The sequence below is a fragment of the Mus caroli genome, unplaced genomic scaffold (genome assembly GCF_978045245.1).
Source record: "Mus caroli unplaced genomic scaffold, Mus_caroli_1 scaffold_1, whole genome shotgun sequence".
Taxonomy (NCBI): domain Eukaryota; kingdom Metazoa; phylum Chordata; class Mammalia; order Rodentia; family Muridae; genus Mus; species Mus caroli.
Window position 1 is genome coordinate 143,777,811 of NW_028227256.1, and position 25,319 is coordinate 143,803,129.

At 31.6% G+C, this 25,319-nt stretch overlaps 1 protein-coding gene across 3 annotated transcripts in view; it reads left to right on the top strand.

Moving 5' to 3' along the window:
- Brinp3 (BMP/retinoic acid inducible neural specific 3) overlaps nucleotides 1-25,319 on the top strand; it is a 372,378-nt gene that overhangs the window by 4,711 nt on the left and 342,348 nt on the right. For all 3 annotated transcript variants that reach the window (XM_021165977.3, XM_021165986.3, XM_029483285.2), the window contains exon 2: nucleotides 14,394-14,679. In XM_021165977.3, coding sequence (XP_021021636.1) covers nucleotides 14,444-14,679 — 236 coding nt within the window. In that variant the 5' untranslated portion in view covers nucleotides 14,394-14,443. The remainder of the gene's footprint in view (nucleotides 1-14,393; nucleotides 14,680-25,319) is intronic.

Below are 25,319 nucleotides of genomic sequence, written 5' to 3' on the forward strand. Positions count from 1 at the left end.
TGAAATGCTGTTTAAGTCATAGTCTTGCAGTGAAATACACAGGAGATCATTTAAGGATCAATTTCATTTACTTTTAACCAAATCAGGTATTATTTCATTCTCTCTTAGGCTATTTTGTGTTAAGAAAACCAACATTATTGCATAAATGTATGATGCTTAAATTATAGTACCTGTTGCTTGTTTTCAACAAAATTATTGGTGCACTACAGCTAAGTAATCAAATCTAAGTTGAAAGAAGCATTGTTATTAAAGCATAGGTGTTGGGACTCATGTTACAAATACATGCACATACCATCCTTACAATTAACTGTGTTACGAGACTGATGCTATTAAGTGCAATACAATTGCTTTCCGAAATAGTTCTTCATAGGCATGTTCTGCACGAGGGAGAAGAAATATAGTTGGGGTCTTTATAACTTCTATTTCTTGCTGTTAAAAAGTATGTTCCTATCATTTTTCAAATGAAAAGATAATGGTTAGAGGAAGATTCAAAAATTTTTATTAATATAGAAAATGGACATTAATATTGAAATACTTCCAGCATAAATGAGACTATGATAACAGTATGGGACAAGATTAACATAAATCTATTATTTAATAAAAGAGAAGCCCATGTATGTTTGTAATTATGTTTAGGATATAGGATCAATGATATAGTTTTTGAAGACTCTTTCCACTACTTCCTTCCCTTCTGAAGAGGAAGTTCATGGGAAATGTTGAACTTTCGAAGACTTTCTCCTGCATCTCCATTTTAGTTCTACCTCATTTATTATTGTCCTAATAAGACTTGTTCTCACCAGTTTTAATTTATTTTCTTATTTCTCACATGAGTAAGAAAGAGTAGAGTATGTTTTCTAAGGACATGCCAAGATAAAATTGAAAGAAGTTAAAGGCAAACATGCTGCAAAAATACCACAATTCATCCACTCCAAGGATTCCTGTGTCTTTGGATTTCTTAGTCTCAGGATAGTGTTATAACTTCTTAGGAACAAATGTTGACTGAACCATTGAATGTGATTATGAAGTATTCTTAGTCTATGGTGTATTGGTGGCACCTGAGGTTTACTATTATTCCATTTTTAAAAAGTAAAATAACACACTTGTTGAGGCATTGCAGATGTTGTTTTATTGACAGGATATTTACCTTGTATTTTATATTTATAAGAAAGTACATACAGTTTTAGAAAATGAGGATTTTAATTGACTGCCTTCTTGCTATCAATTAATGAAAGAAAATGCTGATACTTAGTGGATTGATATTTATCAGTTTGATAATCTCCATTCTCAAGTGAAATAAAAAGTAGTCTTAAATAATAATAATAAAGTGGTAAAAAATTAAATTGTAACTCATAGTATCTTTCATATATTCATAGTTTACTAAAATGAAGGAGGGGAGGATGACATCTGAAGAATTAGTGTTTTAATTTAGTAGCTACTTGGTGAATTTCATTTTAACACTTTGAAGTATTATTCTGGACAGTATTTCAATATATCATTATGTATATTATATCAGTTTATAACTTCCATATTAAATTATATACATTCCCATTGAGGTCAAAAGATAGCAATACTACTTTCTGTTTTAATATCATTGTCTTTTGATGGCCAATTTTAATTATTTAAATAATAAAAGTGTATAACAATGTTTATTCTCTTTTATAAAATAGAATCGAGTCTCTAAATTTGAAATTTAATCTGAGTACTAATGGGCTTTCCATTGACTCAATGCCCGAAAAGTTTACCAAGAACTAGTTGATGACTATCTTAAAGGTATCAAATGGCAAACATAACCCCTCACAATGGTCTTCAAATATAATTGACATTTACATTTGAAGACTCTTATATCCTTTTCAAAAATATTTGATGATCCACAAAGAACATTTGTATTCAATTTCTCACAAATATTTCTATCCCATTGAATGGATTTCACAGGTAATTATTTTATATTATGAATCTACTGCTCTTAATAAAGTTTAAAATAAATAATGCAAAGAATTTTCAAGTGTTTACTAATTTGTATTCCAAGTAACAAAGTTTTCATTCTTTAACAAGTGACAGAGGTCCAATTGTGATCCTGTAGCAAATTTATTTCCCCCAAAGATGAATTTACATAATTAATATTTTTTGATGCAGAGGATGCATTACTACATTTTAAGGATGAAATTGGTGTGTTGTTTGGAGGTTTATTTTCAATTAAGGAAATGCAAATTGTGATGCAGAAATGATATATAATCTACATACTTGACAATACACTGATTTGATATCTACTATTTTCAATTTTAATTTATTATTGAAAAAGTTTATTATGCCTACAGTTTAAAATATAGTTATCCATAGTCTGACCTATTTTACAAATTGTTTTAAGTATTGTTTTAATATATAAACCCTAATTTACCTAGATGCCTTAAGAGCACCCAAAGTATAACAAATTCTCCTTAATAGCTAATAAAGGAACTATCATATTATAGTTCCAGCAAATTAAATCTATAAAATACACATTTATTGATTGGATTAATAAATATATGAACATTACACTCAAACGTATTATAGCACTATGCTATTGCAAGAATTATTCTCTCATAATGGTGTGTTTCATTTAAATTCCATTATAGATTTACTGTGAAGAAATACTTACAGATAGACTTATTCTTCCTGAATTCTATATCAGCCAACCTCATCAGAATTGAGCTAGATTTTATTAACTTTTCTGGACTCTTGCATCTTGTTAATTTTTAAATCTATCTCTAGAATATTACACTATTAAAAAACAATCTAGCCTTGGAGAGAACAGGACTGAGTGAGCATGAATTTTAGATTGCTCAGCTTCAAATAGTGGCCAGTACATAACATGCAATTTTTATATATTCCCTTTTTTATTCAAATGGAATTTTTATTTAAAACAATGAGATTCACAGACATAAGCTAGTTTGCAGAAAATGTTATTTTAAATAATGTATTTGAACATTATGGGTTTATTCAACTGCCATATTTAAAAATCACATGTTTTTCTTTATTGTTGTTGTTGATGGTTTTTTGTTTTTGTTTTTGTTTTGTCTAAAATCCACTTATTCAGAAAACCAAAGCTAGGGAATTGCTCTGTCTTCAAAGCTAGCTAGTCTATCCTACACAGTTTTATCCCAGTCTCAGATATGATTTGAGACCTTGTCTGAGAGACAAAACTAAATAAAGCAAAATAAATCATGTTTATTCTAGTTGTTTATTATTGTGTAAAAACTGATATATGTATACTTTGAATACAGGAATCTTTGTGGCTGCTTTGAGATATGTTAATTAGCACAAGGTCTTCTATCACAGTTAATGTAAATATATAATACAACTATTGAAATTGGGAAGAGTTTGGGATAGGTGATAAACTCAAGTGTCTGTTGTGTTTTTAATGTGTAAATATCCTCATGGTTTAAAACATAATAAATATGTTCTGAAATATAAATTCTGTAAATGTATATGGAGAAATGAAAATAAAAACTTTTTAAGTAGGAAATTTTATACTTAACTGTGAGTTAATACATTGCTGGTGCCATGCATTTACGACGTTCTCTATCTTCCTCTTTCCATTATAACAATCCATTTCCACAACTTTACCACAAGGAACTGACTACCATTATTTTAAATGTAAAACAATCTTTATTGAATAATATACAAACAGTACTGTATTTTAATAGTAAATTACATATGGGAAACAAATTTGATCATATTTTGTAATGACAGTAAACTCTAGTATGGTGAGGTTTTTTGAGTCTTTTTTTTTTATATCTAACCATAACTCTCATAATATTTAACATGTCATTGTTGAGTTTGTTTGGATGGGATAAAAAATTCCAGTGTGTTGCATATAGGCTTGCAGGAGAGCCAAAGACCACTACTGTCTTTATTGCATTTGAGCCCATCCAGACAACAGCTAACTGAAGAATCAATTTTGATTTCAAGGAAGAGGCAGCTGCTCCCAAGAACTGTTTTGATGACCTATTAATATACTTGTTTACTTTCAATGATCCATAGTGCATAAAGCAAACAGAAATTTTGTTTACCTATCCATCTCCTACATGGTTATTTCATCACAAAACTGACCAAAATTGGCTATATTTTGCTGTCTTTTAGAAATGTCTGAGGTAAACACAACTATTTCCTATCTATTGATATAATTTCTCCATTAAAATGTAGTTATTACTAAGGTAGGCCTCAGGTAAGTGTGATAAATAGCTTTTCCTGTGACTATTATTTGTGAAATAATTTCTGTTATGTTCTACTTAGTTGATTTCCAAATTACTGTTCATTTCATAACATAACAAGAATATTTAATAGTCACTCTTCTCTAATTATCAGACATAATTTTGCCCACTTAATTTCTTTTCTGAGTTTTCTTCAAATATTTGATGGTTATTGAAATGTGGAAGCTAAGCTATAATATGTGTGTGTGTTATATTTAATGAAAATTTACATTAAGTTTTCTATCCAAATTTAGTGTATCAGCATTTGAACCTATTAATAGTTAGGATTATTATAGGTCTTAAATTAATATTTTGCACAGAGTTGTTGTTGAAATTATTAAATTTTCTTAAATTTCTATTTTGAGGAACAGTGTACAAGCAGATGTTTTCCATTAGGAAAAAAAAAAACAAAGGACTTAATTTCATCTCAGTATATTACTAACATTAGGTGATGTGAGACTATTTCATTAGCTAGTATATCTGTCACCCATGTCAGACATCCTAAGGTTAGTGAAGAGACACCATTCAATTAGAAATATGTGCATTTCTGGCATCATCTGTCAGTAGGTGTTCAGAAGGTACTGGAGAGCACTACCTACTTTTTAAATATGTAATTCTGACTTAGTTTGCTTAGTGAAATCTCCTCTGCTATGTTTTTATTTTTGATTCTTAACAAAACTATGTATTAAAAAGTGGATAATTGTGTACATAAAGCCTTAGAAATACAGCAGAAACATGGCCGATTTAAGCAATGGTAAGGCAGAGGTCCACAAGTCTTTGTTATCTGAAGTATTCTCAGCACTTATTTAGCCAATAGGAGAGATGTGGTGCTTGCTTGCCCATTTCATTGTCATGAATGTCCAATCTTGATATTGTCAATATATTTCTGTTTAAAGAAGATGTGTTTTTAAGGATTCAGCCTAGAGAAAGGTCAATTCAAAATATATTTCTATTATGTATATTAAAGGAAAAATTAAAGAGACAAAGAAGTCAGGAAATGAGAAAAAAGTGTTAGAATTCCTATTTTACATGATCTCATTCAATTTTTTTCAAAAGAATTCCAAATTCCTTGAATCAAGAACATTTTAATTTAATACTATTTAGCTATTAGCTCATTTAGTTTTAATAATTAAAATAAATAAAATCTCAGATTGACACCACAAGGACTTTCTTCACAAATTTTATGTTTTATTATAGTTAAGTGTTTGTATGTCAAATTCTATAAGGTCTGTGACCCTGTGGGACTTGGTTGTTGATACTAAAGGTATACCAGAAAAAAAGAAATAGTCACACATCCCTGTTTCATGCTGTGTAAAATATCGTGGAATTACCCTGTGGATGGAGTGGCATCTATAAATAGGAAGAAGACATAATTGGGAGCTACCAAAAATTTGTGAATCCTTCATACTTAATTTTCTTATATTTGGATAATGATTATCTGAAAAACTTCTCTGAAAAAATTATCTTTAATTTTAAGGAATTCCTCTATGATCTGAATAATCAATCATAAGCTGTTTAACATTTTAAAAAGCTGGGCCTGCCTTGAAAGTTAACTAAACTTAATTTAACTTCTATGTGTGTAGCCAGAGAACACATTATTATTTACAATTTTTAATAAAATAACTTCTAATTATGCTGTGACCTTTCTTTGCAAATTGGGTAAACTCTGAGGTATTTTTGGTCCTTCACAACACAAATTTTGTCTGTTCAGTAACCCAATTCTAGACTTTTCTGGCTGCATTTTAGTGTACTTACTTAAAACTATTTCTAGTATGATTTTAGTTAGAAGAAGTATTATTTCTTTTGCTGAACAAACTTCTAGTGATCATTTTGCAAATTGTTTGATAGTAACACTATTTTAAAGCATTTCAACATCTTTACTAGAAGAAAACTGAGGATGATATTCATGAAAGTAAGAGAAGAATGATCACTATTTTTGAGTTTTATTTTATAAAGTATGAGTTATAAGATGTAAGACTCTTCAAAAAAGCATGAATGGTAAAGCCACTTTGAATCTTAGTGTCTGCAAGTGTTATTTCCACTCTGTTTCTACACATATATTTGTTTAACCTTTTTCTTAAATTGTCCTCTGTTTCACTGTTCTGAGACGAGAATATATTAAGTGTAATATATTATCAGTTGGCTCTAAAGTTCTCATGACACATGTTCAAAAAAACAGTAAGGTATTATTCAAGGACGGTTTTAATGGGACTTTATAATAAGAAACTAATGTGTGATTCAGTTCTTAACAGAACGAAAAAGCAGAAGATTGTAGTAGGTGAGTCAGTGGATGCTAAATGAACAGAGCGAAAGTCAGATGAGAGGATATACTTGCTTAAAACATTTTTCAACGTTCTTCCAATGTGATGAGACCACACCTGGAAAGTTCAATAAGAGGAACCCAGACAGATAAGTAGGACATTCCTCTGTGGAAAGTTTGGATTTTGCAAAAGTGTGTGTAGCACACACTTGCAGAAATGAAAGCATCAAACACTAAGTAAGGACCTATGAAAACACAATTCAGAGAAGGCAGAAGGGAGTCAGATCCAGATCACAGTTCTCTCATATTTCTTTAGGTTTTCTTAAGTCATTCTATTTTTCACGTTTGGCTGTTTTACTTGCATGGATATGTATGTACACTTCATGCATCTCTGGAGCTCATGGAGGTCAGAAGAGGGCCTCAGCTCCCCTTGAACCAGAGGTCTGAGTCGTGAGGGTCCTCGGAATAAATCGCAGATATTCTTACAAGAGTAACAAATGCTTGAAATGTCTAGGCCCCTCAAATATTCTTTTATAACTAGAATTGAGTCTAATGGAATAAAAATTAATTTCCTAACATCAATTTCTGAACAGATTTCATTAGACAGTTTTTGTGTGATTCCTTATGATGCTCACTACGAATTTTATAAAAATTTAAATATGCTCATCCATGCTGAAACTCCCATGTTTTAAGCTATCTGGTAGCCCAAAAGGCTCGCACACTTTGTGTTACTAAGAAACATTGTCTCATGTGCTGGACACTGTTAAGGAATGAAACTCCCCTTCTCTTCATTTTTCCTAATCAGTTCTACCATTAGGCAGCAACATTTAATGCCCTCTTTATTGGTAGGACAAGATTGTATTGACAGGATCAAGCAGGAGATTACTTCCCTCTGCAGTATGGACTTCCCACAGGAATACTCACCCTCATTAAGATGGAGAGCACTTAGAGCTGTAATTCAGAGGCACTGTGTTACCTTCTGAGTTAAAATAAATAAGGAGAAAGGGTCCTCTGGAATCGACGCTTATCAGCGCTAAATATATACAAAGATTCCCTTATATGGGCAGCTTTAACCTATACAATGTGAAAGATGCGAGAACATTCATATTCTAAAGTAGACGGGAGAGACACCAATTAAGGACCTACTAAATACAATTGAGAGAAGCTAGACTGGAGTCAGATCTACAAGAGTAGGTGTATTAAGAGAACGTAAAAATGTAGAATAATGTAGTACTCGTAGATCAACAGAGTGGGAATTTTTAGTATCAGAAGACACAGTGAACTAGCCTATAAAGTTAGGGGGAAAGAGTTAAACTCAGCTGCTTAAACTTTACTATGTCCAAAATAGTATGTGCAGTGTTAGGCGCCACAGGAGGAGCCAAGTAAACGCTGAGGAGGAAACTGTGTTCTGAGTAGATGAACAAAACTATGAAGAGGCTATCACCAGAATATTGAAAATTTCCAGAAAATCTTGAAGAATCAATCTAATATATCCTTAATTTATTATTCTAATATGCTCTTAATTTTAATAATTATAACTCATGAAAAATTAATTTATTAAAGAAAGTTATCTTTATCATTCCAAAAGAATTTTAATATCAATGTTTTTTTTCACTGATAATTTTATTTAGTCCAGGAATAACTAGTCTAGTTACTTTGATGACTGTTGATACATCTATCTCTCTGTGGTTTATAGATGTTTGGCTTTAAAAGATTCACAAATACATTGTAATTGTTGAAAAAAAACTATCAGTGCAAAATAAATTAAGATTTTTGTAGTTCTCATTTATGTCAAGGATATCAGAATAGCTAGTGTTAGAATATTCCCACTAATACATATTACATTTCATACTTCTTACAAAATCATGTAATCAAGCAATCATTCTACACACCCACTAAAGTGAAGGGAAGAAGGTAGTCCTGTATGTGTGTAAAATTTATGGGTAAATATTGTAACATGTTCGTAATTCATTCTGTTAAAAAAATGACAAAATCTAGTTTATTTCACTACATTACAATTTATCACCTTTTTAAAAAATCCAATGTCTGGTATAAGTAAAACAATTTTAGGATATTTTAAGTCCAAAATTGTAGACTACCATTACCATTTCACTAAAGCAATAAAGAAATGTAACCTCACAAGTCATCAGGCCACAAAACCGAACACCAAAAGGCACAAACATGTAGATACATGCACATACACAGAGAAACTTGCTGTTTTATGTTTGTATAGGCATGTGTTTTTCAAATTTACCATTTCTCAGTATTCGCTCCAATTTATTACAAACTTCATTTTTATAGAGAATACACGGCAATGCACTAACATATGCCACATTGTGTATCAAAATAAGAAAATATTAGTGACAGGCTTGTCATATCAGAGGATTTGGTAGTTGTTAATTTGGTTGAGAAAACTGTGTAAAGAGCACACGATTTTGACCGTCATATTCTTTTTCACCTTAATTATCGAGTTCCTTCCAAGTAATCAATCCTTTTGACCTTCTATGGAAAAGGCATTTTAAGCTTTCAAATTTCATTCTCCATTTTATTATTATCGAAATGAAGAGTGACAAAACTGTGGAATATACATTGAGAGCCACACTGAGATCTATTCTTGGTTCTTCTCGTAGAGGATCTGTTTGATAGTAACACGTGTTGTTTATCGGTAGAAATTATTTTTAAAAATGACATAGTCAAAATGTTACTTGTGTTCTCCAACCATGATAACATGCTTGATCTTGATACCCCTTTTCAATGATGTGTTATGGAATATGTAATCACTTTTATACTTGTGTCAATGACTTTTAATACCAAGACTGTTTTGCTTGTGGCTGTAGTGAGGTCTCTGAATTAAAAGCTCTTGCTGATATAGCAGAGGAACCAGGTTCTGTTTTCAGGACAGAAATATTTCTGTATTATATTCCTTGCCAAAGAAGCAGTATCCCCAGTCACAACAATGACCTACTTCCATCTACAAATTATCACATTTTGCATATTGTAGATAATATGTATCTGTATTATGGCTTTCTAAATTATGAGCTATACCACACTGAAATTGAGCAATCACTGTTCAAAAAATGTTGAAAAATTAGAGCTAAATATATACCTTTTAACCCATTATTCATTTCTTATAAATTTAACAGACATTTGTTTCAGGGTCATTCTTTATTTAAAATCCAACAATTAAATTACATTCATGTAATATATAAATTATACCCTATATATTTTAATTTTCAGAATGTTATAAATATATTATTTGATTCCATATTTTAAATGTCTTCTTTAAATGAATATATTTTATATACATGTGTTTCTTAAAATAAATATAGCATTTGCATAGCTAACATATTTATTTTATAGTTTCTGTGTTTTGTTTGCCAACTTCTTCATTGCTAAGCATGGAAGCAAAGCCTATGGAATAGTGTAGCCCTTTCATGAGGCAGGACTTTAAATGCTGCTCTACAGCCTTCTAGAAATATGTGATCTTTCCCTGCCTTTGACAGCATGGTGTAGGGGAGAGAAGGAATGAGGGTTGGAAAGATGTGTTTGTTATACTGGTTTGTCAACTTTCCATGGGTTTTCCCATGGTTGAAATTAAGTAGGAATTTTTGATGGAATTATTTTATGAAAATATTTATACATGAGCAGAAGTCAATGTAAATGAATATAATATATCTATATGGAGAAATTATACAGTTTCCATGTTGTTTTTAAAATAAAAGTGGCTTTTACTTAACATCCAATAAGTTAATGAAAAATGCATTGCAGTGCCAAAGATGAGACTCAGACATGGTCTACCAGTCTAAAGTCTGTAAATACTACAGTGAATTTTTTTTTATTTTTTTCTATTGCTTTTCCTAACATGATATTTTGACTGATGATTTTAGAATTTCCAAGAAAGAAAAACAAACAAACAAACAAACCCACAAGTTCAATTGGTATTACCCATATGCTTACTGTAGCATGCTCAAACTCCTACTTGCCTTAAAGAAAACTGAGTTCCTCCCAACCTGCATTCCTCCCAGAAGCCATCATTTGTAGAAAACTACACTTGGGCATCCTTATCACAACTTTTAAGACTTCTCTTTGATGGCTTCTTGTCTAGGCTGTTACTTTGGAGGTGGGGAGGGGTCATCAAAGAAGCCTTCTATGTCCCTCTTTCTCACTTGTGATCCTGCAGTCATTGATAACAGTGCAAAAGTAGCTTCCTTGATGAGTAATCCTTAACATTGGGTTTTATATTCATACTTTCAGTCATATTAGAAATTCAATGGTAATATTATACAAAATATTTGATAATATTTAATTTTTTATGAATTTCATATACATTTTATATCCTGATTTAGATAAATATAAGGTATTAAAATGGAAGCAGGATCACAGAGAGCTAAGAAGGAATTGTGAGTCTCTACATGAATACCTGTTTTATTATTAATTATTATTATTATTATTTCTGGCACACATCATTTTTGTATGTTTTATGCAGTATGTTTTTTAAAGACTGTTGATATTTTGCAAATAAATTTAGAACGTATAACACTCAACATAGAGTATTACTATATGAAATAGAATTTATAACAATATTATATGTAACATATTTTTTTTAAAGTGAGAGTTTCTGTATTTAATTCCTTTTGTTATAGAAAGGACATCTTAGCAATACTAATCATAAAAAATACATATCATACTAAATGTCATGGTTTTCTATTTAATTTTTATGATTTGTTTTCATTTTCTTCATTTTATTTGATTGTTCTTGTTTCCAAAAACAAAAGCAAACAAACAAAAGAATACTAGACAATTAAATGTGCTAGAAAACAGTTTGCATCGACAATTTTAGTTCCAATTTTAGTCAGTTGGTTTTATAGTTATTCATGGAGGTAAAGATCACTTTACAGCTTTTTTTAATCTGAGGAAGAAACTTGATGAATTTGATTATTATCTTACTGATTTTTTTCACTATTGGATCCTGTGACAGTGCATCTGCAGTTAGGCATTTATTCTCAGATAGCATCTACCACTGTACTAGTAAAACAAAGGGCAAAGCAGCTCTATGTAGTACTTGAGAAACTATTTCATAAAACCTTTTATAGAAGGGTGATGCAGTCTATCATTCAGTCCAATAGCAAAAGATCAGTGAGGTGTGCCTAGCTCAAGAGAGGAAACCAAGGCACAAAGGCAGCTTCAGACCATACAAAGATCTCACAGCCATCATGAATTAAAGCAAGAGCCTTTATCCAAACCTGGACTTCCCAGATACTGGACAATTGATTTGAGGAAGCTGACCATGGTACTGATTTTAAGGTATCATTTTTCCAAGTTATTTGTCACACAAATCATCTTTATTTATATAAATTCAGCAGATAAGTCAAAAGTATATTTTGGTAATCAGAAAGCTCTGGAAGACAGTGTGGCTACAGATTTCTTTCATATCAAAATCATTACCCTTAAGGTTAGATATTAATACAGACTTAACAGAAATAATGTCTTTAAATGTATGCTCTGAGTTCATTTGTGCAATACAGATTCTTATTGGAAAAAGTTAAAAGTCCAATTCTTTGAAAAATAAAGTAGAAATTCATGAATGCTTGGCATAGACTAATAATATTTATTGATGCCAAGTATATTACACCATATACCACAATCAATGAATGCAGATTAACAGCAAAGTTATTAAAATATAGGCCTCATATACATGAGACAGAGTGTAGATACATTAATTTTAACTAAGACATTTGAAAGTTTTGAACTAATTTGACAATGATGTTTGTAAACTAGCAGTGGCTATGAAATAATTCACATATGTTCCTACTTTTATCATACCATATAAGACCTGGTAATGAACTGCTTTTAAAATACTTCCATGTGATAATTTTCTATGTTGCTTACAAAAGAGTTTTTTTTTTTTTTTTTGTTTAATCAGAAGAGTGGAGCTATTTAATGCGATCGGGAAAGTCAATGTATTTTGTAGACACTTTCTGTAAGTTTGTAGAGTTCAAAATTGTGGTCCAGGTGGTTTTGTTATCATCATTATATATTTTTATTTACAAATTATTTCTAAGTAGCTCTTTTATCGAAGCAGTTGAAGATTAAATAAAATATGGGGAGATGCAGATAGAACAGTAAATTAAGGCTATCAAATTCTCATCTGAATGCAAAAGAATGCAAAAGACATGCAAGCAACTACAAAATAGTTGACTTACTATTGTGAATTTGGTTATATTATGAAGGATTCTGCAGGATAAAGCTTCTACCCTAAAAGTTTCTACAACTGACAATGTGAACTCTTTATAATGTCACTTAAAAAAAAGAATGAGAAAGACAACTAAGGTCAAGTATTTCTAGAGCATGTTGTTCATAATACATAGACATTATACAACATAGGCAGCCTAGCACAGAACTATTTGTAGGATTACACACGGGGGGTATTTTGCTGGGATTATATGTCTCTTACTTTATTCTTGGAAGGGTATAGTATTATGTATTTAGTTCCAAAGTTTGTGAATATTCTATATTGTTTAGTTTCTGTGTTCACAAGAACTGTATACAATTATGTATGGATAAGACACAGTATATACATGGATCACTTAAATCACTGGAGAAGAATTTAATTACAATTTCACCAGTGATAAAGCCAAAAGTTTAAGTAAATATGAAAGAGATATTTCTGTACTTATACTTTCTTTCTTATACTATCATAAACATTGACCTACCTAGCTATTATCTATCTGTCTATATGCACATGTTTGATTGTGTACATACACTTATGTATCAATGTGTTCTCTGAGTAATTATTTTATTCCACATTTAGTTAGATAATATAGACGTTATCTGAATAATTTACTTAAAATGCATTTCTCAAAATAGATAAAATAGCTAGTTGTAATGGTGTACACACTAAAGAGTCAAGAGACTGAGACAGATTTAGCTGGAGGGCAGTCTGTTCTGCATAGATTTTTGTCTTTAAAACAAACATAAGCAGATCCCCTGAAATAATTATAAGAGCTGATTATGCTCAATCAGCTGAATTGGGTTTAATCTCAAAACAAACAAACTAGCATCTTAAGGCAGGAGTGTTAGCATGCACAAATGCAAACCCAACACTCTTATGAAGAGAAGAAAGACAGAGAGGGGAAATCCCCAAAACACTCTAGACAAGTATTACCGGCATTTGTTCAGAACAGCCTATCTTAAAGGAAGTGGAGAGCAAGAAGAACACATCTGAGGTTGTTTTCAATGAGGTTGTTCCACACATGCACAGTGACTCATGCGTATGTGAATTCAGACATATTAAAGCCACACTTACATACACACGCTATATCTATCTATATATAATATATATATTCATGTTAGGATACACACACATGTGTGTGTGTGTATATATATATATGTATATAAATATATATATATATTTATATATATATATATAAATGTAAATATTAAAAATAAATTAGAAAATAAAACATACCTATTGTCAAAATTAATTATGCACTTATTTATTTGCTTCATTTAATATAAATTTTATATAGTTTAATATAATAATTTAATAAGCAAATGCTATTATTTTGATTATGTAGAATTTTCCAAATAAGTTAGCAGGAAACATATTTGCTCAAGCTTATTATGGCTTAAGATATTTAATGAATAATCCACTGGATGGCATTGTTATGACATGGCGTATAATTTACTTAATGATTTTACTTTCTATTGAACTAGAAGTTTAGACAAAACATAAAAATTATATAGCTTTGAAACAAAAGGTAATTTTGTTTTTTTTGTTCAACTCTGCTACAGTCTAATTTAAAAACATTTTAATAGGCTAAGATAAGAAAAGTATGGCAGCTCAGCACCTCAGTAGATGTAGTCTCTTGAAGGGTAACTAATTGCCTTTGTATTCTGTCTAGGTGTTGAGGGAAAGCTGAGAGGATGAAGGCTCTAAGTCCCCAGTGGAAGCATGATATGGCGGCGCAGAGCTGGTGCTGAATTGTTCTCTCTGATGGCTCTATGGGAGTGGATAGTACTGAGTCTTCATTGCTGGGTTTTAGCGGTTGCTGCTGTCTCTGACCAGCATGCCACAAGCCCCTTCGACTGGCTCCTCTCTGATAAGGGACCCTTCCATCGCTCACAGGAGTACACAGATTTTGTGGACAGAAGCCGACAGGGATTTAGCACAAGATACAAGATATACAGGTATGAAAGAAAGGCAATTACAAGTATCATACTTGGAGGTTGTGTGTAAATAAGGGCTGTTCCAATGAAAAGTAACAGCAGGGTTATCATTACTTTTAAAAACTTTTATTAATCTTCAGCCTAAATGGGAATAAATATCTTGTAATTAGTAACTGAGAAGTTTTGTCCACTTGTCTACGTTTACAAGAAAGTAATTGTATATTCTTAAGCTTGAAAAAAGTGAAAGTATTAATATAAATGAGCGCCAGACAGATGCATATGATAGGAAACAACACAAAAATGTCTCAGATATGTTTGCAAACGTTTTTTTAAAAACGTGAATTCTAAGTTGTACAAAAGAAGTCATATACTGGAACAAGCAAAAGCTGCTTATACCCACATAGCCCAGAGAGTCCATCGAACAGATGAGTACTAGGGGTCACTTAAATGAATTAGATCATATTTATATTTGCATTAATGATGTTTAGGCAAATTATTGCTTTGGATTGTTTCTTTGGGGGAGACTGGACAACTCCCAGTTTTTGGCATTTGTGAAGAATAAATTTTAGCTTATCATTTTTCTGTCTGTGACTACTCAGATAGTGTTCTATAAATATTTTATTTTATGCAGTATGTGCACCAGAGGGCAGTGTGTTTCAGGTCTGTGCATAGTCTTTTATATAGAATAAAGAAAAAAATGATAAGCTTTATTTACAGACCATATTTGCAGAAGATGCAAACATATACAAGTTCCATTTATTGTTTAATTGCCCCCCCCAGTGCCTTAGTCCATACAAAGCAATATTGTGTCTATAAAGCAGGAGTAAAAAAAAGTCTTAGTCTGAACCTTTAAAGACAGTGATACATATTAAGAATCTTCTGTCTAGATTTATCAGATGGAGAAAGGGCATGAAATTTCTAGTTGTACATTTTTTGTGAATATTTGCTGGTTTAAGAAGCCCCTCTTTACAAACTCTGTAAAGATACTGGACTTTAAGACTGTGAATGTCTATCATTTAAGCCATACAAGATTTTTGACAGACTGGCAGACTGAAAAGAAAGCATTGATCTATGTTGTCCTGGGGGTCTCTTTCTGCAGCTTTAAGATATCCTGTGTGCTTGTTCTGGTGACTTGGTCTATTGGCCAAAAGTGTGTGAATAGAAGACTGTTTTCGTATGTTTCTTCAGGTTTTTAGTTGAACCAAAATCATTATTTGGGTCACAACATTTAAAAATATGGAAGGAAAAAAAATTTGAGAGTCTCTCCAAGGTTCATCTACTGCTTGGTCTTTGGGAATTTTAAAATGACTTCTGTTTGTCTTCTTCGTGTATTTCTTTGTGGCTTAAATAGCATATTCTGATGTTAAGTAGATTCAAAAATCAAAGCTTAAAATCCATCTGTTCTGAGATGTGTTATAGCATTTTAAATGCTTTTGTGCTTTTCTAATGATGCAATCTTCATTGATAATTGCTTTGAAATGAATAATATAACCTCTTCATTGGAGATTTTCAGTGTTGGTGAGAAGAGGACTTGATTTGTCCAAAGGGCACTTAAGTACAGAGGTTGCTATATAACTCTCCAAACAATATCGTATATGCAAAAAATTATTTTGAAGCTATTGACTTCATTTTTTGAAAGGATAGACAATCAGAATTAGACATCAAAATAATTTTATAGGGGTTGTCCCTTTTTTGTCCTTTATTTTTCTTAAAAATCAGTTTTAGATGTTGGGCAGTGGTGGCACATGCCTTTATTCCAGAATTCAGAAGGCATAGATACAGGCACATCTCAGAGTTCAAGGTCAGTAAGGGTCTACAGAGCAAGCACCAGGACTATACAGAGAAATCATGTCTTGCAAAAAATACAAAATAATGTCATATTGACTCTTTAAAAATTTTAATATATTTGCCATAAATACTGATATGGAAATTATAGATATTAACAACACAGATGGAAAATTAATATATTCCACATTATCTACTTGGCTTATCATTTTAAAGACCATATGATTTTCTAAAGTAATCAGCCATATCTACTATTGCTTATGACTGCCATAAAATCCTTCATGTGGCATATTTTATTGCCAAATCTTCTGGAAGACATTAGCTCTGAATTTAGAACATATTAAGCATGTTAACATAATTAGGTCAAATCTCTTTCACGAGTCTTTCTTCATTTCATCTCCCTTTTTGGAAGCATATCTTTTATTTCACTTCAAATACTAGAACAAGATGAGATTATTAAAGATCACTGGTTTCACATACCCCAAAACAGTATGAAATTCTTTTCTCTCATTTCAATAAGGTACAATTCTTGTGTTTTTTTTTTTTTATTTTTCGTTTTGTTTGTTTTTTTCTTTTTTGTAAAATAAAAGGCCTCTGTCTGTACTTTTTAAAACAAGCAAATATAAAGTACAATTACATTTTATTCCTGGAAATTATGGGAACAGTGTCTCATTTGAGATGTGGAGCACCCTCTTTGCTGCAGAACTCCCTTTGCTGTATAGTAACGATGCAAATAACCTCCCTCTGCCATGTTAGAAATAAAATTTTACAAGTGTAAAATGGTAGATATTTGTATTACTACTATCCACCATGTAATATGGTGACATATTAAACTGTGAAACCTTTATTATTTATTATTGCATTTTATTTAAATAGTTTGCCATTTTTTTTGGTTTGTTTGTTTACTAAATTGGGTGAGTTTAAACAGAAGTGACTGAGAACTTCTACTGAAAATTTTATGAGTAACTCCAGGAGTTCTCCATGGTTTAGGATCTGGAGGATATAGAATATTAGTACGATACTTCTGTCTTTTGATTGTAATTTTAAAATGGAGTTTTAAATGATCATTCATGCTTACATATGGTTTGAAAAGAGAATTAAAGCATACAGCATTAAAAGGTAACATAAGGGTCTGTGGACGCATGGCTCCAGAGGACCAAGAATCAATTCCAAGCACTTAGATGATGACTCACAATCAACCATACTTGTAGGTCAAAATAATCCAATGCCCTTTTATGACCTCTGTTGGCCTGACATTGGCATGTGATACATAGGCACATCTAGGCAGAACACCCATAAAAATAAACACAAAAGAAAGCTAAATAAATCTTTAAAATAACAAAAAAGAAGCAATAAAAGCAGTTACACTGTAGACATGTTTGCCAGTGAAACATAAAGTAGAGATAAAATTACGTGGTTTATAATCGGAACAACTTCATAGTTACATGGCAAAGATATCTAAGGTAGTGAGTCCAACAGTGTTTGTACAAGTTTCTCCAGCAAGTCAACGTAACAAGGTATATTGATAAATCTCCACTTAGCAATTTAACACCTTACAGGGAGCTAACATGAGGACATTTCTATCAATAATGCAAGCTGATGTCTCTCTTGAACCACTCCTGTGTGTTCCAAGCTCACATCCCTCATGAATTTTGCTCCTTTAATAGAAACTACACAGAGTTTAAACTTCGAATATAGTTTATAAAAGTTCTTTTGACTTTCCTTATCCGATTCTTTAGTAAACCACCTGCAGGAATAAACCGTGATGGTTATGTGGGTGATTTCCTTAGAATTCAAAATAAGTATAGATAAGCAATACTATTATAATTTGTTTTTTTTTTTTTTTTTTTTGCTTTCTGAGAGGAAATTATCAAAGAATGCTGTAATGCAACAGTAGAAAAAAATTACCATCCATTCTGTGCTTTACTGATTTTTAACTAAGCTTCTTGAATAAATTCTTAAAAGGGACACGACTAAATATATTACTAAATACAACTACATTATCTTGAACTTTATTTCTTGAAGTTTAAATGCAAGTAAAGCAATGCTGTTTGTCACATAAAAAAATATAGATATAAGTGCTACCTTCTGGAATGTCCTTGATTATATGCTGTTCCTATAAAGCCATATATATATATATATATATATATATATATATTCATGCATTTTGCTATACATATTTAGAGAAAATAATTTAAAAGAAAAAGTCTTGCAGTGGTTATCTGTCTAGAAAATATACAGACTTACATGACTGCTTTGCATATCACAGAATATGTATCTAATGTGAAAGGGTTGTTGATTCATTAAATAATTCTTTGTTAGGGGTGTGATTACAAAAACCTAAGTCCAATGTATTATTAACATATGCATAAATATGTATTTTCATGATAAAATAATGTTCATAGAACAAAACATTTCCAGATGAATAATTTGAATATCTTCACAGTATTGGAACTTTAAGGATACCTTACATCATAAGGCAATACACATGAACCGAGTTATCACTCAGGAATAATAACATTGACATGAATACAGTGAACATTAGTCGCAGGTTGTGTTCTATGAGAAAATCTTAAGTGAAGGAAATACAACGTGTTTATATATAGTGTGATTAAGCAAAAACAAGCAGCTTTTTAGGAACAACATTAAAATCGTATTACTTATGCTGAAATTAGAAAAATCTAAGATAACGATAACATCATATTTTTCTCTATATATATTGACAATGATCAAATGCTGATGTCTTATGATTAAAATCTGTAGTCATAATACAAACATTGCAAAGAGAATGTTACAAGCTTTGAGTTAAAATAAGACAGTGTCAAAGTGAGTTAATAGTTCTTTGGAACTATCTCCAAGTTCAATATATACATTTGAAGATTTTTAAATATTCATAAATTGCACACAAATGCAATTTTATGTTCCATTACAGTTCCATAATAAATCCACTGCTAAAAGAAATAATCATTTCTTAATTAATTGTTTATAACATACATGTATGTTTTCTACAATTCAAAAGAATAAATATTCAAAGATTTTATATACAGCATAGCATAAAGTGGGACAATATGAAAGCATTCATATAAAAATTTGTTGAAATATTTTTTCATAATTACAGAAAAATAAAAGTCTCCATGTATAAGTGATTTTATTGGATTGAAATATCCTGATCTTTGAAAATTTCTCTACCTGTGTTAAATACATATTGATAGATCTCACTCAGTAAATTAATCTTTTAAAATTATATATATATATATATATATATATATATATATATATATATATATATACACACACACACTGGTGTCAATGACCTAATGAAATTTGTAATTGTTTTAGGTCTCATAATTTTGGGATGATTTTCCATGTAACAGCATAAAGTATCAAACTATTATTTATTATGAAGGTAGGTGAGGCAAGGATTTATATACTTTTTCTTTTCTTTCTTTCATTAATGATTCCATTCACTTACATCTTAAATGATATTCCACTTCTCGGTTACCCTTCCCCCAATGCCCGAACCTACACGTTCCCTCATCCCCCACTTTTGCCTGTATGAAGGTGCTCCCCTGCCCACCAAAACTTTCCTGCCCCACCTCTCCAGCATCCCCCGACACTGGGGCATCAAAATTCCTCAGAACCAAGGTCCTTCCCTCCCATGGCTGTCAGGTAAAGCCATCTTCTGTCACATATAACATGGATTATAAAGAAGACATAGATTGGAGAACTGTCGTAATAATTTACACATACTGAAGTAAAATTCATGGAGATTGTTTACTTAGTGCCTTTTAAATCCTGAAATAATCTTCTAAAATCTCCAACAAAATAAGATCTACAGTTGATAACATTAAAACTCAGAACAACACATAAATTAGGCTTGATAGTGAAATGAATGTCAAGACATGGAAGGATTGTCAGTAGTTTAACAATTGGAAAATCATTTTAACCTCCAAAATAGAGTTATCCTAACCATCTGGGCAAAAGCGGCAGACAGGAAGTCAATTCAAATCCAGATGTCAGTGTTATCGTTGCTTTCAGGTGTACACAAACTCAGAAAAGCTCTCACGTGCTTCATAAGAAGATAGGCAGTTTTCCCTTGTCTGTGGACCTAATTTGTGATGTAGTCATACTGCAATGACTTCCTCATCATATATGTAGGAAATGATAGAACAATAAAAGGATATAGAAATCTGAAAAATATACCGTATGCTATCTTGTGAAATACATTCTTTGTAAGATGGTATTTATTTATATTTTAATTGATTTTGTCATGATTCTTTACGTGTTTATCTGGAAAGTCTAGGAGGAAGCACATGGATAGTGATGTGAGCATAGTTTCTACATTAGATGGAGAGGTGGTTTTCTAGATCTCGGTTCTAATGTCCAGAATTCGGGAAAATCTAGGTATGGCCTTGTATTTCCATAAACTCAGTAAGAGACCCTACATCAAAAAATAAGCAGGAGATGGATAGAGGAAAATAAATTATGTCAAATTCTGGTCAGTACATGTTTACAGGCTGCATGGGTAAGCACAGCCTTATACATGCATGCATACACAAAACTATACCAAACACATATACAAAGACACATGCTCACAGAAACATAAAGTGTCTCAGTTCATTTCTTAGCAACATGTGTGTTCTGACAAAATTCACTTTATGAAACCCAATGCAGAGAAATATAAGGCAATAACACAGCTGGAGTTGTGCTCTACAAAAATTTGGGTGAATATCCTGGTTCCTGAAGGAAGTAAGAAATGTTTTACTATGGCAGATGAAGGAATCAGTAATCATCTTAAGCCCCAGGGGTAGGGTTCAGTTTTCATATTCATTACACACACACACACACACACACACAGATGTTCCTGAACTATTAAACACACTTGTAAGCATACCATTGCATTTTAAAGTTCTCAAAATATTACTCTAAAGATGTAATGTTATAAATATACAGAAGTGATTTTAAGAATATTAGTTGCTCTGAATTTTGAAAGTTCTACAATGCTATTGACAACCAATAACATTTCATTTCAGTAATAAGAAAATTCAAAAAAAACTTTGAAAGCTCAGTAAAATAACTAAAACTAATCCATAAAAGTTTAGAAAACAATATATTTGTTGCATTATGTTGATGTACTTTTACAAAAAAAATGAGCCCAAGTAAAATTAAATTCCAATACAGTTTCAAATAACTATAAATGAAATTATGAGACATCAAAATTATTATAAGTATAAAAAACTAATAAAGATGATCTGTTCCTGATTTTATATTAACTCTTTGTGAATGTAATTAAGTTTTATTTCATAGACTGGACATCCATAAAATTCCTTAGAAGTCTTTTAGGAAAAGAAAATATACTTTTGTCACAGAGTAGGAAATAGTAAACAAGCATAATCCTGTCTCTGTTGTATGGTTGCTTTCTTTCACATATGATGCCACTTAGTCCCACATAAAATGACCCTGAGTCCCATGTTACACACCATTATTCGATGGCATGTACCCGATGGACTTTCTTGCCCTTGAATGCCACTGCCACTTAAGCAATCTGCTAATTCATATTAATCAGAATACAGAAGCTGATTTTTTTCTTACTTTTATTTTTATCTTTCTATTTATACTTTTGTTCCTTGAGCAAGACAAGGATAACTCTTTATATTTACATTTGCCTGACTTAAAACACAAAGCTCATCTCAACAAAATATCTTTTGTCATAATGATAAACAGGCATTTTAGGTTATTTTTTCTACCCTTTGGGATTAATCAATTCTGTGAAGACAGATTCCTGAGATTTTAGCAACTTTACCTTTATGATACTTTTGTAACCACAACTGTGAACATAACTACTGTTTCATCACTGTACATATGTTTTCAATGATAAGATCAGTCCTCCTATAATGAAAATAAAATGGGAAGTCATAAGAATTTGTAGATCAGCTTTTTACCTCAAGTCAAGTTTGGGGCTTTATAACTGAACTTGCTTGTCTTTTACAAGTATTTTATAAATACGTCCTTCATAATAACAGGTGAGAGTTTTTATACTCTTGGGTGCTCCGGTCTGTTTGCTATAAAACCTATTACTTCTCTTTCCCTGATATCTCCAAGTATTTTGTTTCTTATATATGATTTTTCAGTGGTTTTCACATAATGGTAGCTATTAGTCCTAGTGGTTGAATTTCTGAAAATTATTTCATTAGCCTGAAGCACAACGCACAGCGCAGTGATAAATAATGAATATTCTAGGCAGAATTTTACACATAAGTAAACACAGTTACTGAGCACATTTATTCAGTGTATCTACCACTGAACCTAAATCATGTAACTGACTTTAAATTTTGTTAATCTTAATTCAGAATTTAACTCTACCTAGAAATTCATTGGAAATATGAGCATAATTCCTTTTGAGAATAAATTCATTAATTTATGATGTTAAGGATTATGATTCGATTTCTAAAGAGTCTATTCTTAAATTCAAGTGTAAATAATTTCTTTATTATATTTAAGAATGTGCTTTTAAAATAACTAGTTAAAATTTATAATTTTTCATTTTTATTGTTTATTTTATTTATTTACATTTCAAATGTTATCCTCATCCCCAGTTTACCCTCCCCAAACCCCCATCCCATCCTCTTCCGCTGATTCTATGAAGATGCTCCCTCATCCACCCACCCACTCCTTTCTCAGTATGCAACAAATTTTATGTTTTATTTTATAATTGAAATCATATTTTTGCTATGGAGATGAAAACGTTAAATGCCAGTTCAGTTTTTTACAAATGGTTATGAATCATGTACTAAGGATGAATAATTACAGCTTTAGTACTTAAGTAAGTAGATTGATTATTTGGTGTGTTTGGTTGCATCTCACCATTAACCCTGATTGTCACAGTCCATAGGTACTTTTTTACAAAGTTAAATAGCCTAAATCATCACTGTTGTCTTTCATTATCACTAGTCTGGGCCTTTTTCTTTTCTTTTCTTTTCTTTTCTTTTCTTTTCTTTTCTTTTCTTTTCTTTTCTTTTCTTTTCTTTTCTTTTCTTTTCTTTTCTTTTCGTTACTTTTCTTTTCTTTTATTGGATATTTTCTTTATTTACATTTCAAATGTTATCCCCTTTCCAGATTTCCACTCAGGGAACCTCCTATCCCACCCCCACCCCACCCCCCACTTTTTTGAGGGTGTTTGCCCACCCACCTACCAAATCATGCCTCCCCACCCTGACATTCCCCTACACTGGGGCATGGAGCCTTCATAGGACCAAGGGCCTCTCCAGGCATTGATGCCAGACAAGGCCATCCTCTGCTATGTATGGAGCTGGGGAGCCCTGGGTCCCTCCATTTGTACTCTTTGGTTGGAGGTTTAATCCCTGGAGCTCTTGGGGGGGTTGGTTGGTTGATATTGTTGTTCTTCCTATGGGGTCTCAAACCCCTTAAGCTCTTTCAGTCCTTTCTTTAACTCCACTGTTGGGGAACCCTTGCTCAGTCCAATGGTTGGCTGCCAGCAAGTGTGGAGCAGAGACTGAAGGTAAGGCCATCCAAAGTCTAGGTCTTTCATGATACTAATTTGGATATTTTGAAGTGGGCAGTACACCAAAACTTACTGAATTTTGTGAGTTTGCACAAACTCTTTTTGTATGCCCACTTTCTTTTCCATGTTTTTGAAAATACTTTTGCACACACGCACGTATATGTATATGTATGTGTATGTGTATGTGTATGTGTATGTGTATGTGTATGTGTATGTGTATGTGTATGTGTATGTGTATGTGTATGTGTATGTGTATGTGTATATGTATATTCCCCTTTAAAACAGTTGTGTGAGGCAGTGAGGCAGGAAGACTAGCTTGGCCAGGAATTTGCATGTCCTTGCTCCAGCAGAGATTTCCCTGGCTGCTCACTTAAATAGATATTAACAGCTCACTAATTAAACTACCTCTTCTGTCAGCCTCAAATTAGCAACAGCTTAAAAAAAATAGCCAAGGCTCCGCTTTGCTGTGTCTGTGTGCTGTCTTATCTTAAAGACACACACAGCTATTATTGAAAAACACACTAGAAAATTAGAGTTAAGTAAACACACTCAATTAAAATGAATTAAAGTATTTCTTTATAAAATGCAATCATTCAAAGACTGACTGCAACGTGTAAAGTCATGTTTTGATATAATAACTAAATTCAACAATTAAAATGATTTTTTTCAGATTCAATAGACAAACAAATGGATAGGATATTTTGCAGTTATCATTTTAAAAATGAGAGGAACCTTTCCAATAAACTCAAAGAACCTAATGGTAGAAGAACTAGAAAACCCAATAGAACTCAGTGGAATCAGTTCTCTACGGTACTTCAAGTGATCATGTACCCAGTCTTTAAACATCTTGGACTGCATCACATCCCAGGATGACTGAATTCACCCTGATAACATAGAGATTTCCTGTAGCTTCTTTCTTTGCATATTACTTTTGAGTAATTGAGATATATATATAAGGAATTCAGATTTTTGTAGAGTTCTGTATTTGTTGGCTTTCTTTATCATCCCAAAAGTCTAACAATTCCAATTTAAAAACAAAATAATTCAGTCTATTTTAACTTTCCCCCTTGCTACACTAAAACCTGTACATATGCAACTTGGGGTGTTTCCTTTCAAATTTTAACACAGAATATTTATTACAAGGAATTAGTTTTTATTAGACATTATTTATCATCAATATTTTCCAAAAATTTTCTCTGCTTTTGATCATATAATTCACTGAAACTTATTTTATTTTTCTTAATTGGTATTGTGTATAAAAATGTTAACTTACTAATTTTGTCATTATTTTAATTCAAACTGTCTCCCTTATAATGGAAAAAATAGAGCTATAAAGCTAGCTGATAAAGCTAGC